At 46.4% G+C, this 14,487-nt stretch overlaps 1 protein-coding gene across 3 annotated transcripts in view; it reads right to left on the bottom strand.

Moving 5' to 3' along the window:
- mctp1a (multiple C2 domains, transmembrane 1a) overlaps nt 1-14,487 on the bottom strand; it is a 215,668-nt gene that overhangs the window by 133,443 nt on the left and 67,738 nt on the right. For 2 of the 3 annotated variants that reach the window (XM_088910243.1, XM_088910244.1), the window contains exons 3-5: nt 10,732-10,874; nt 7,358-7,437; nt 6,257-6,368 (exon numbers count right to left, since the gene is read on the bottom strand). In XM_088910243.1, coding sequence (XP_088766369.1) covers nt 6,257-6,368; nt 7,358-7,437; nt 10,732-10,874 — 335 coding nt within the window. Of the gene's footprint in view, nt 1-2,195; nt 2,235-6,256; nt 6,369-7,357; nt 7,438-10,731; nt 10,875-14,487 lie in introns of all 3 variants that reach the window. The other variant, XM_088910245.1, reaches the window with a different exon arrangement.

Below are 14,487 nucleotides of genomic sequence, written 5' to 3'. Positions count from 1 at the left end.
TCACACTGACGCTCACACTGACGCTTACACTGACGCTGACGCTCACACTGACACTCACACTGACGCTGACGCTCACACTGACGCTCACACTGACGCTCACACTGACGCTCACACTGACGCTCACACACTGACGCTCACACACTGACGCTCACACTGACGCTCACACTGACGCTCACACTGACGCTCACTCTGATACTGACGCTCACACTGACACTGATGCTGACGCTCACACTGATGCTGACGCTCACACTGACACTGATTCTCATACTGACACTCACACTGACGCTGCCGCTCACACTGACACTGATCCTGACGCTCACACTCACACTGACGCTGACACTGACGCTCACACTCACACCGACGCTCACACTCACGCTCACACTGACGCTGACACTGACGCTGACGCTCACACTCACACTGACGCTCACACTCACACTGACACTGATGCTCACACTCACGCTGACACTGACGCTCACACTGAGGCTCACACTGACACTGACGCTCACACTCATACTGACACTGACGCTCACACTGACGCTCACACTGACGCTGATGCTCACACTCACACTGACGCTCACACTCACACTGACGCTCACACTCACACTGACACTGATGCTCACACTCACGCTGACACTGACGCTCACACTGAGGCTCACACTGACACTGACGCTCACACTCATACTGACACTGACGCTCACACTCACACTGACGCTCACACTCACACTGACGCTCACACACTGACACTCACACTGATACTGATTCTCACACTGACACTGACGCTGATACTTACACTGACACTGATGCTGACGCTCACACTGATGCTGACGCTCACACTCACACTGACACTGATGCTGACGCTCACACTCACACTGACGCTCACACTGACACTGACGCTCACGCTGACACTGACGCTCACGCTAACACTGACGCTCACGCTAACACTGACGCTCACGCTAACGCTCACATTCACACTGACGCTCACATTAACACTGACGCTCACCCTGACACTGACACTCACACTGACGCTCACACTGACGCTCACCCTGACGCTGACGCTCACGCTCACACTCATACTGACACTGACACTGACGCTCACACTCACACTGACGCTCACACACTGACACTCACACTGACGCTGACACTGACGCTCACACTGCTACTGATTCTCACACTGACACTGACGCTGACGCTCACACTGACACTGATGCTGACGCTCACACTCACACTGACGCTCACACTGACACTGATGCTGATGCTCACACTCACACTGACGCTGATTCTCACACCGACACTGACACTCACACTGACGCTGACACTGACGCTCACACTGACACTGATTCTCATACTGACACTCACACTGACGCTGACGCTCACACTGACACTGATGCTGACGCTCACACTGACGCTGACACTGACGCTCACACTCACACCGACGCTCACACTCACGCTCACACTGATGCTGACACTGACGCTCACACTCACACTGACGCTCACACACTGACACTCACACTGACGCTGACACTGATGCTCACACTGACACTGACGCTGACGCTGACGCTGACGCTGACGCTGACACTGACGCTCACACTGACACTGACGCTCACACTGACACTGACACTGACACTAACATTCACACACACCGACGCTCACACTGACACTGACACTGACGCTCACACTAACGCTTATACTGACACTGACGCTCACACTGACACTCACACTAACACTGACACTGACGCTCAAACTGACACTGACACTGACACTGACGCTCACACTAACACAGACGCTCACGCTAACACTGACAGTTACACTAGATAAGATCAGATCACTAATACTCACACGGACACTGGTTCAGGCACTGTTGCTAGAACCAACACTGACAGTGACAGTGGACATCTCAGACACACAACTTTCCAAATTTAACAAGATGTAACTAAATGGAGTGGCATGAAACCATTTTTAATGTGTGTTTTAGATTGAAATAAACATTCCAGAACAGTGAATTACTGGGCTTTGCTTTTTCATGAAGCAGCTGGAATCATGTCACACATCACAGCTTGGAGGAGAAGATGAATGAATAACTCAATAAAAATGTATGAGCAAAAGAGGAGATGTAAAAGAATGATTTTCAGCACAGGTCGGGCACACATGAACTTCATTCCCTTCAGAGAAAAAGCACTGTGCATGCTGCTGATTACCTTACTCGCTCTTTTCCAACTCCTTCTCAATAGCATGGTCTGTAAATGAAATAGAGCAGTTTAATCATCCCGCAGTGGACGACCGGGAGCCAGGAGCACGGGAGCAGGGAAGAGGAAGGAGGAAGGAGGGTGAAGGAACTTCCCCGGAAGCAGTAGTACGAGCCCAGGTGAGCACACCTGGATGCTCTTTATACACGCAAACTCAGCCTTTGAGCTCCTCACCAGACTTTTGGAAACCCATGTCTCTCAGTGTCGGTTAACTGAAGACACCTCCGACTGTCAAACGCTTTTTCCACACAGGAAAAAATTGATCTCCTCTTCAGGAACTGAAGGGAGCAGACGTTACCTTACTGAGATCTCAGGAGTTAGTCCTCGTTTAATTCATTCATTGATCAGCAGAAGGTCAGAAGCTGGCTTGATCTTGATTTTCAGTATGAATATAGACCGTGAAAGCGGGGCCTCACGATTCTTCTGGCTTTTGGGGTTTTAAGCAGGAGGTGTCAGAAAAGTTACCACAGGGATAACTGGCTTGTGGAGGCCGAGTGTTCATAGCAATGCCACCTTTTTCCTTCAACGTCGGCTCTTCCTGTTATTGTGCAACAGGACTCACTAGGTGTTGGACCATTCTTGAGTCTTAAAGCAGTTTGTGCCGTATAACAAAATTTGACTTAATATGCCCTTAGTCAATACTGTATAAATACATGAATATACAGTTGAGTTTTGTATAACTAAATTATACTTTCAGATAACGTTTTTTTATTTTAGATAAAGTTTTTAATTGCATTGCACAAGCAGCTGTATTCTGTAAGTTTTATAGCACTCTGTTCCACTGTAAATTTTAAGTTTATCCAGCAGATGGGCCCAGAGGTACAAGATGATAATCCAACGGCTGTACAGTCTAACACTGTTTCCTCATGTTGTTTTGAGCATTTCCATCTTTCTGTACCCAGTTTTTCACTGAGTCACACAACCCACCTTAAGCATTACTGTGTTTAGTCACACACTAAATTAATTCCACACTTTAATATTTTTTAATCTAAAAGAAACAACAATGAGTCAGTTTTGAGCTCCAGGTGAGACTGGCCACAGCTCTTCAGACACTCCGTTTAACACTGCAATTAGTACAATCAATTCACTTTGAATAAATCAAAATGAGCTGGAAAAAAAGCTCTGATTTCCCATTCCGAGTTCTTTGTACTGCTGTTAAGTAGGGGGGGTGGGTCCTTTTACTAACAGCATACAGTACTCAACCCAATGGGCTAAATTAGCTCCCCATGGTCTCCATCCGCAGATTCAAACACGAATCATACCACTAAGCCCACTCACTCAGCCAGGACACTGGGCTCTTCAGCTAAAAACATAGGACAGGTTTTCCTGTGAAATAAATGTTTGTACAGTAAGCACAGAGGGGGTTCACCCTGTGGGATTCCTGCATTTTGCATGCATGTTCCTAAACAAGGACAGCCTATGGATCATTTACTGCACAGTACATCCAGTTTTATGTTTTTCTGCACTTTTTAGGAATAATGATAAAAGTGATATATTTTTAGAAAAAGTTATCAGCCTTAGTGACTAATTGTACCACCTTAAGTTATGTCCCAGTACTGTCACAGCAGTTAGACATGTTGAGTCTGAATGTTGAGATGTTGGGAGTTTTTTTAAATAACCTCCTGGCAGCAAAATGCAGCAGGTTTAATTATTGTACATGTTGTACAGGTCAGCAATCACTGACATCTGTACAGGTGCTCACTCAGATACAGCTGTATCAGGTAACCTTGGTCAAAGCCAGAATATCAGAATCTTCAAATGTGTCATTATGTATAATACAGCTTTATACTGTATGTGAGACTCAAATGTTTGTATTCGCCATAAACGTGTGGCAGCATATTTGGTTGGGTCTGCAGTTACTTAGTTGGAAGAGAGGAATACAGTCCTATTGCAGATTCGCAGTGTTGTGTATACAGCAGCTGCTGGCTGCAATGTGGCTGACTGATGCCAATACTGAGAAGCAGAACGCTCATCATTGACATTCCAGAGTGTCATGTCACTTTTGGGAGATAAGCAAAGCCTTACTTTGGCATTGGATGATGTCTGCCTCATCATGGTTTACTGCAAGCAAAAGTCTTGAATTTTGCACAGCAAAGAAAATGAAAAGATTAAATAACTGACCAGTATCAGATATCAATTACCAATTAATCGTGAGCTCTAGAGGACTTCTGTACCAGCCAGAGAACGCCAGAGGCCTAGAACACAAACAGATCCGGGTATCGCTGTTCAGTTGACATCTCTCACTGGTGCCAATCGTAAGAGCATGAGAACGTTTCACTTTTGCTGTGGCTTGAAACGCACTCATCGATGCTGATTCTTTCTAACCCCGAAATATCAAAATAGCGCTGCAGCTCCCTTTTATTTGTTGAACCACTGATTTGCAGTCTCTCGCTTCAAGCAGACTCTGTCGAACCCGTCCCTGTCCATCCCCTGCTGTCTCCATAACCCCTCCTTGTCCTTGTCTGCGTCTCCTGAGCTGCAGTCTGCGCTCCTGAGAGTTCAGGTCTCCAGCTGTGCAGTGCAAAGTGCACTTGAAAGCAATATCATATCCTCATCACAGTTGTCCATTTGAACAGACAAGATCAAGACAGACCTTCCCTCTAGCAGGTGTGAGTCCGAGGAATGAAGCAGTCGCTGGTCACATCAACCATGTCTCTTCAACTGCTCATACAGAATCCCTGATGGGTTTTCCCAATCTGTGCATTCAGCACATACTTCAATGAAAGGTAAGCAGCTCAAAGCCACAGAAGAGCCAACATACTGTATCTGCTCTCTTGCATTTTCTATTGCTTGTTTCCTGTTTGTTTTGCAATTCAGCTGTTTCTTTGTTTTGTAAAGTAGTTTTGACTGTCAGTTTGAGACACATTGCTGAAAGCTGCATGAGTTTGCAACCAAAATGCATCTTCTTGAGTGATCATCTCGTACGTTTTTGCAATAACTAGAAATTTTATAATTGTATAAAATGTATCATTTTGTTTTACCAATGACAAAGGTTTATCTAGTACAAATTAAATATTATGAGTCCAGTTTCAGAGCTTTCCAGTATTACTGTTTTTCTGTAGGGAGTTTAATAATACTGACATAATAAAGAAAAGCATTTCCACCTCTATAAAATCAGTCAGGTTTACCAGTGATCCTATCTTGGACATGACGAAAAAGCCCCATCAAAGCCCTGTGGCTCAAGCCGGTCTCAGGGTCTCAGGGTCTCAGCCGCTGCCAGCGCTCTGCACTGTTTTCTAGACGGCTCGCTAGCTCTCTAGCTCAGCGGGGTCTGGACTGGGGCAGGGGCAGGGGCAGGGGCGAAGGGTTACTGTCTACTGCAGGCGGACTCACTGTTGCCCTGTAAGGCCTCCAGCAGTGGATTTTGTACATTGCTTTCTGTTGGGAAAGAAACGACATGCTTAGCAGTCCAAACACGCGACACAACAGATGCATCTCCCGGCGAAAAACACTGGTAAATTCAACGCCGCACGAATGTTAAATGCTGAAGCTGTGCTCTCTCCTGGATACAAGCTCATAGCTCGTGGAAGAAGTGAGCAAGACTATCAGGGCTCCCTCAATGGTCGATGCAGGGACAGGTTCTGCTGAGCTGAGATCACCGATCAATGTAGTGGCTGCAGTGATGTGGCTCCCTGACCCTGGTCTTGTTCAGTTAACAGCAATGAACACTGGACTAAAGCACACCCACAGCACCTTTACAGCAGAGTAAGAGCACAGCCACAGCTCACTGCAGCTGGGGTTTTCTTTTCTGCAGTACCTTACCAATTTCTGATGTCATCCGTGAACCTTAAGAAGCATAAAAGCAGGATAGCTCCCAGACTGTCACACTAATACATTATCAATCAGAAGCGCAGAAGGAAAAAGGATCTGAATGGTTTAATTCAAGGTCGGTTCCAGACAGTCTTTGTGCTCCTGCTTTCTACTTCACCTGTTCAAGTGACCAGTTTGAACTGATCGCCCCCCACTAGCTCAAGCTCAGACAGAGGACGGCTGCCACTGGACAGGGGACTTACAGCTTCTCTGAAGTCTCCCTCTTTCGGGGAGAGGGTGACCGCGAGCGACAGCGTCCCCAGGTCGTGTTCGGGGTAGTGGGGGTCCTTCAGCTTTAACAGCACATCTGTCGTCCTGCGAGGGCGGGAAGAGACATTCGCATTTGGTCATTTTGTTTTTTCAAAGCATTGTTGGCTTCGCCCATCAGCCAACTGCTGGGCTTTGAAGGCCGAATCATTAGAGAAACCTGCGCTTCCAGAGCCAGGGTCCAGCTGCTCGCCGGGAAGCTCTTTGGTTCAGTCATTGTGGCACACGGCCCTTTGACGGATATTTCTTTAGGCTGCACTGTGCAGTCCGGTGCTTCAGGGCTCTCTCACACATCCCAAAAAAGTCACTAACAGAAAATATGCACAGCACCTCAGTGACAAATCTTACTCATTGCAGAACAGAGTATGTAAATTAGTTTTTTATATGAAGTCTTTATTTAACCCAAAAAATCTCTTATACAAAACACAAACAAAGACCTACACATACAGTATAGCTGGGTATTTACTGCAGCAGTATGAGAGAGGTACTTTGTTCAAGGGGACATAGCTGTGTTTCAGCTGGGATTTGAACCCACAATCTCTCAAACACAAGACCAGCGCCCTAACCACTGCTCCTTCTGGGGCTGAAAACCACAGATGCACTGCGAATTTAATTATGAAACAGAACAACATTTAATTTTCTAGCATGTGGATTTGTATTAATTTTAGAGAGAACAAGGGAAAGTCAACTGAAATCACAAAGGAAAGAAAGACATCTGTGGAAATGTGCACTTAAGTGGATAGCGAAAGGAAATGCATTCGAATTTGTTCAGGGAATAAGACAAATTGATAAAGAAGTTGTTTATTTTTTTAAGGGCTGCAAAATGTGGATTTTTCTCCAGGCACAAAATCACTCACCTTACCTTCCGCTCGAGTTTTTTTAAACTGGGATTCTGCCTGCAATTCCAAACACCACCACCAGATGGGGCCCAAACACCACTCATAAATCTACAGCCTTTATCAATGTTAAAATTGGAAGGAACCTAACAGCACAAGGCGTAACAACAAGAATGTGACGAGTGTAACGGGAAGAAGGACCTTTTGTGCTCCAGGGTGTCAAGGTAGAGGTAGGCTGAGCCCATAAAGTCATCTTGCAGTCCGAAGTCGTAGTCAAAGACCTGTGGCAAGAAGTGACAGAGTTACTCTGAATGTCAGAAGAACTTCAAATAACAGAGGGAGCTCTGGGCCTCGAGATTCTTTAACAAGATGACATGCGATGGGAAATTCCGTCATGGCCAAACAACTTTGAGTAGACCTGCAAATACATTCAGCAACATCTTATTACATTTATCCAATTGAATTGGTTCACATCCATTTTTTAAAAACTTAATTCAATAGAGGGTCTTGGGGGAGCTGGAGTCTATACCTGTAAACAACAGGCGCAAGGCAGGACACAGCCTGGGCAGGACGCCACTGCATCTCAGCGCACACACAGACACACAGGCACACACACTCACACCAGGGCCAGTGAACCCAACAGCATGTCTTTGTACTGTGGAAGAAAACCATAGCAAGTCCTGAGAAAGAACAAGCAGAATATACAAACTCCACACAGACAGCACCCCAGGTGTGGAACTGAACCCAAGACCCAGCAGTGTGAGGCAGCAATGCTGACTACTGCGGATCATGCCACCCATGTGGTGCATAGTACTACATGGTACTACACTACAGAGTACTGTAGTATAGGGCGGTGCGGTGGCTCTGTGGCTCAGGATCTGCGCCTGTGGCTGGAAGGTTGCCAGCAGAGGAATCCAACTCTGTTGGGCCCCTGAGCAAGCCCCTTAACCCCAGCTGCTCCAGGGGTGCTGTATAAATGCCTGACCCTGCGCTCTGACCCCAAGCTTCTCTTCTTGTCTGTGTGTCTCATGGAGAGCAAGCTGGGGTTTGCGAAAAGACAAATTCCTAATGCAAGAAAATTGTGTATGGCCAATAAAGTGATCTAATCTTAAATATGCATAATGTAAATCTATGTCATAACAAAATTAATTTATATACACAAATCCTTATAAACCCCAAATGAATTTCAACACATCTAAATAATAATAAGCAATATAAGAAGAAGCATCCCTTGTCGTTTCTAAGGCAGCTGGGACTCGGCCCCTTTCAGAAAGAGCACAGAAGGGTTGCTGGCTGGAAGGAGCTAAATGCAACCAAAACAAGACCCCCAGCTGGTCAGTGATCTCCTCAAACTGTGCTGCAGGGTGCAGTGCCCCCACAATGACCACTAGGTGGCACTCTTAGCCCTAGACTCCCTGAAGAAGGAGTTTGGAAGTGGAAAATTAGGCTAATCTCCAGTGTGTATTCCCCTCCCCCTCTGGCAGTGCACTGTCTTGACTCTACTGACTGAGTTCTTACAGACTTGATCGATCATCCTCTATAGACAACACCACAGCCCTCTGAAGGAAGCTGCCAGATGGACAGGAAGCAGTGTGTGTGTGTGCACAGACCTCACTACACAGTACAGAGCAGCTCAGGGTTACACTTGGCACAGCAGAGGCGTCATCTGACTGCGATGTCTCTACAGTGTGTTCTTATACTGGCCAGGACTCGGAAAACAGCACATTGGCACCCATGGGTGCAGGTAGGCTGGACACCCCCCTCTTTCCCCACCCTGTCACCCACAGACCACTCTGCTGCTGTTCTGCTGAAAAACTGTGACTCCTCTTCTTATGCTCTTCAGAGAACATTTTCTGTCATACATTTGCTGTCTTATGAACCATGAAGAGCTTTGGGATAATATAAGTTCCATCCTTCCATCTTCTAACGCTGTATCCAATTCAGGGACGCGGGGGAGTCAGAGTCTATCCCAGGCACAAGGAAGGACACACCCTGGATGGGACACCAGTCCATCGAAGGGGACAAACATACACTAGGGCCAATTTTCCAGAAGCCAATTAACCTACTAGCATGTCTTAGGACTGTGGGAAACAAACAGAGCACCTGGTGGAAACCAACCCACACAAACCAAGGGAGAACATGCAAACTCCACGCAGACAGTACCCCAGTGTGAGGCAGCAATGCCACCCACTGCTTCCCTGTGGGACCTGGTACTGTATTTTACTTTCATAAGCGCAATTCATATTTTGGAATTACACTTTAGAAAGCTGTCCACTCCACGAATTATGTCCAAAATAATTTAAATTTTCTTGAGAAGCATTTTTACACCGCGCGAGAGAAACAGTTCCACACTCCCGGAGCGCTGCCTGTCCGAGCGGAACAGCAACAGCGCATGAGGGAAAACTCCGGCTCTCTGTCTTGAATCCAGCCTCCGATCGTACCACTGCTGTGATGTCAGAGGAGCTCCTTCAGGAATCGCTGAATGGGTTTGTGAGCTGAGCATGGAGGCTGCTGTTTTTAACAAACCGCATCACAGACTGCACTGCGGGTCCAGTCACCAGACTGCTGGGCAAGCCGAGCTCAGAGTGACTCTTCCATTATCACACACGTCCAGAGAGAGACACAGGGAGGGGGTCAGAGGTCACTGGCGATTCCCAGACTCTGTGTGCAAGAGGCCTGATGACACATGACACTAAATACACCATCTGCTCCCTACACGCCAGGATCGTTCAGGCCTCCAGCAGGCTGGTCCTTGCCCACAGCCTGATTTATTTACACTGCTTAAATACCGGGCTGATACTTTTAGCCAAAGCAACTTGCTGTTGCACTCTTTCATACAGTTCATTTTACTGTAATAGCTTGGGAGCACTGCTGTCCTAAACAGGACAATAGCAGCATATCACCTGGGATTCAAACCCACAACCTTCCAGTTATGAGTCCAGAACCCTGGTCATCCACATGGTCATCAGCCAATAAAGACAATCCCTTCAGCTCAGGGTTCATTAAAGCTTGACCTAAGAGACGCTCAGTGAGGCAAATAACTCCAGTTATAGGAGCGCAGCTCCAGGTGGACAACACAGCTCCTGTGGGCCACCAGGAGGACCTTGCGCTCGATTCTAGGATGAGCCGAGCTGTAAAAAGTACGCAGTGTAACATGTCTGACACAAACAGCTTCTTATCCAAGACAGGTACTACTGATCCTACAGGATGGTGTCTGGATCAGGCTCTGGGTTCCCACAAACCTTCCCGGGAATAAGCAGCTTCCTGATAACAGATAAATGGGTGTAGGAGTGACAGCTACTGTATGTGCTACTGGGAGCCCAGCTATCTAATCGCAAAACAGCCCTTACTGCATCGGGCTAACACTCAAGAGAAACCTCCTGCAGAAGCCTTGAAAATCAGTTTGCACCTGACGTCAGGCTGGAACAGGGCCTCCACAGGGAAGGCAGAGAAACAAGGTCGATACCACACCGCTGGCCTTGGGTCTTTTCTGAGGAACCGGAAACGCAAAGGCAATCTTCCAGGCCGGATCGCTGAGCAGCCGGGACGTCCCCCAGTGCTCCCGGCCCACTCACCTTCACGTACAGGGGGTCCCTCAGGCTGTCGACGAGAAGGCTGGCCTTCTCCTCCCACACAGGGTTCAGGTTTTTGTGAATCGTCCTGCTTCTAAAAACTTCCTTCCCAGCGATCTTGAACTTGACATACGGATCGCTGGTTCCTGTTGAGAACATAAGGAAAAATATCTAATACACGCAGGATCTGTTAATTGAATATATACAGGGGAAACACGTTTGGCTGATTATTTTTAGAAAAATTCATAAAATATCACTGCGCTTATGTTGCTTACTTAAAAATACCACTTGCTTACAAAGCGAAAGAGGGACATGAGCAAAGGAGGCTGATTTTGAAAATGTACTGTAGGTCATTTTGTTTGATTTTGACAGAAACGATTGTCTTGATAAGAGTTTGGATGAGTCAAAATGCTGTTTATAATTCAGTCCTCTGCACCATCAATGGATTTAATGGTATACAATTTTTGTTAAGATTTTGTTTTTCAAAAAGTCACAAAAATTGTACACAGCATACTGACCATGGTTTTCAATTGGCGTTTCTTATGTAAAAATGCTGTTTTAAGATCCTCAAAATCATAAGTTGCTCTAAATATTCAAAAGGGGTGATGTACAATACAATTCATTACACAAAAGAGTACGCTACTAGAGCTGTACTAAATATTTTTGGGTTGCTATGGGTTAAATATTACTATACTGTATATTCTAATCCACAGTCTCTTTTTCTACAATAATCAATTGTTTCTAATGTGATAAGTTCCCAAGCCACTTCACATACAAGAGGTGACCCACTTCATCACCCCCCTGAAGAGCACCCCCACCAGGGAGAAACACAGGGGCCATTCTGCACCAGCAGCCCCTCCTGGGAGACACACAGAGGCCATTCTGAACCAGCAGTCCCACCTGGGAGACGCACAGAGGCCAGTCTGCACCAGCAGCCCCACCTGGGAGACACACAGAGGCCATTCTGCACCAGCAGCCCCACCTGGGAGACACACAGAGGTCATTTTGCACCAGCAGCCCCACCTGGGAGACACACAGGGATCATTCTGCACCAGCAGCCCCACCTGGGAGACACACAGAGGTCATTCTGCACCAGCAGCCCCACCTGGGAGACACACAGAGGTCATTCTGCACCAGCAGCCCCACCTGGGAGACGCACAGAGGCCATTCTGCACCAGCAGCCCCACCTGGGAGACGCACAGAGGCCATTCTGCACCAGCGGCCCCACTGCACACAGATCGGGGGAGGAGAGAGGACAGAGCTGCTGCCCCAGGTGGATTGAGGAGGAACTGTAGGGAGTTCAGACTGCACAAGCCCAGTGCAAAGCTTAGCCAGCAGACAGGGTTAAGATTCTTACACCTGGGTCAACTTCTCCAGTGTGGCGAAGGGCCCTGGGATCTTTACTGACCAAGTAGTCGGGACCCCAGTTCAATGTTTCTTCCAGAAGGTGGCTTTTCCTACACGGAAGTGCAGGGAGAGGAAATCCCGCTCCAGAGGGAGGAGCACCACCAAAGCAAATGTCACCACGTGAAAACATGAAGCTTTCAGGCCAGCTGGGTTTCAAACTTGGAGCACAGTCCATCAAAAGAGCAAGGCTGTGTCCATTGTCATAATCCAGTTTCAATGTGTATCTTTATACATTATTCAGTAACGTTTTAATTAATAGGATCATAGTGATGAATTAAAAATAAACTGGCTTTCAAAAGCCTGTCTTCCCTGGTAAAGCAAACAGTACTCCAGTCAAATCGATAAACAAACAAGGGAAACTCAATTCTGTTGCTATTGACGTCCAGATTGCTTTAACTTTGTTTCTGCCACCCAGCTCCCCTGGACAGTGAACTGTATTGGCAGGTTAATTGTCTTTGTTCCCCTGGGCTCAGAGAGCTCTGCTTGTTCAGGGCCAGTGAAAGTCTCCAGAGCTCTGTTTCTCTTTCTTGTCCATCTGCTGACACACTGTCTCCTGTCCTCAGAGAGTCTGTGTGCACCCTGCTCCAAGAAAATAAGCCGTGTAGGGTCACCAGGCAGGACCGCGCACTCACTAGAGGGAAATAATCCAGAATTTGCACAAAAAATTGAACTGTGCTGTTTTATTTCCAGTAATGTACTGTATAGAATTTTATGATCCACCCATCACAATGCAGGAGATACAGTTATAATAACCTAAGAAAGGTTTCAGAAAAGAGGTGGACTTTCAGATCATCTAGTTTGTTTGGTTGCTACTAACAGATAGGTCAGAGAATCTAAATGCAACCAACTGCTACAGCTCTTTAAACAAGCAATAATGGACATACAGAGAGCATATGACATGGTGTATTTATATTTTCAGAAGTTCATCATAAAATCTTAATTCCCAGATCACAGTAATCATTTGGGGAAACGTGTGTTTGGATTGAGAATTACTTAATAAATTACAAAACAAAACAATACAGACATGGGGGGCATGCTCAGACTGGGATGGTATCATTAGTAGTGCAATAAAACACGCTTACACTTACAGTATACAGCTCTTTTCTGGACACTCCACTCAAAGCACTTTACAGGTAATGGGGATCCCCTCCACCACCACCAATGTGCAGTCAGAGTGTACCAGTTCATCACACCACACATCACCTCTCAGTGGAGAGAAGAACAGAATGATGAAGCCAGTTCAGAGATGGGGGTTATTAGGAGGCCATGACTTGTAAAGGCAAGGGGGAAATTTGGCCGGGACACCATGGTAACACCCCTACTCTTTTTGAGAAATGTCCTGGGATTTTTAATGACCACAGAGAGTCAGGACCTCAGTTTTACATCTCATCCAAAGGACAGCGCCTTTTTACAGTATAGTGTCCCCGTCACTATACTGGGGCATTAGGACCCACACAGACTGCAGGGTGAGTGCCCCCTGCTGGCCCCACTAACACCTCTTCCAGCAGCAGCCTTAGTTTTCCCAGGAGTCTCCCATCCAGGTACTGACCAGGCACAAAGCTGAGCTTCAGTGGGCTGGTAGCTGGGAGTTGCAGGGTGATATGGCTGCTGGCAAGTAACACAAGCATGTGTTTAATACTCCAGAAAGGAAAAACAAACTATAAATACAGAATGGAAAAACACTGTGATGAAAGAGATGCTTCCGAAAAGACTTTTGTTTATGCAGATGTATCACTTGTCTTCTAAACAATGTGGGGAAGTAATTAAAAAGACAAAATGCTAGGACATACTGTATAGTGAAAAGCATATAATGTAAATAAAGGGATATTAAAATTGTATAATGCTCTATTAGGGCCTCATTTAGAAAATGATATTTTCTAGAAAAGATATTGCTGCTCTGGGGTCATTCCAGAGAAGACTAATCAGATACATTCCTGGGCTGTAACCTCAGTGTCCTGCACTGACTGAATCTCTTTAGTCTTCAACAGAGAGAACTGATCCTCAAAAGCAAAGCCAAAGTGACCAAGTCAGTCAATCAAAGGCATTGTGTGGGATTTAAACAAACTGTGACAAGTCCAGGTCTTAATGAAATACCGTCTCAACTCCTCGCTCGGCTGAAGAATGAAGAGCTTCCTGATGCTCCTCCTCGGGAGTGAGTTCCTCAAAGTCTAAGCTTTTTTATTTCTCTTTGATGTTTTTCTAAAACACAGGAACAGCTTTGCTTGCCAAGACTGTTCTACTAAACCAAGACCTCATTTGCATTGTGACTATTCTGGACACATTCACAACAAGCATCTAATAAACAGGCACTGTTTATACATACAGTCCTGTGCATAATCATGGAAGACCCGT

The sequence above is a fragment of the Atractosteus spatula genome, chromosome 3 (assembly GCF_055471065.1).
Source record: "Atractosteus spatula isolate fAtrSpa1 chromosome 3, fAtrSpa1.hap1, whole genome shotgun sequence".
Lineage (NCBI taxonomy): Eukaryota > Metazoa > Chordata > Actinopteri > Semionotiformes > Lepisosteidae > Atractosteus > Atractosteus spatula.
This window is presented reverse-complemented; position numbering and strand designations above follow the sequence as displayed.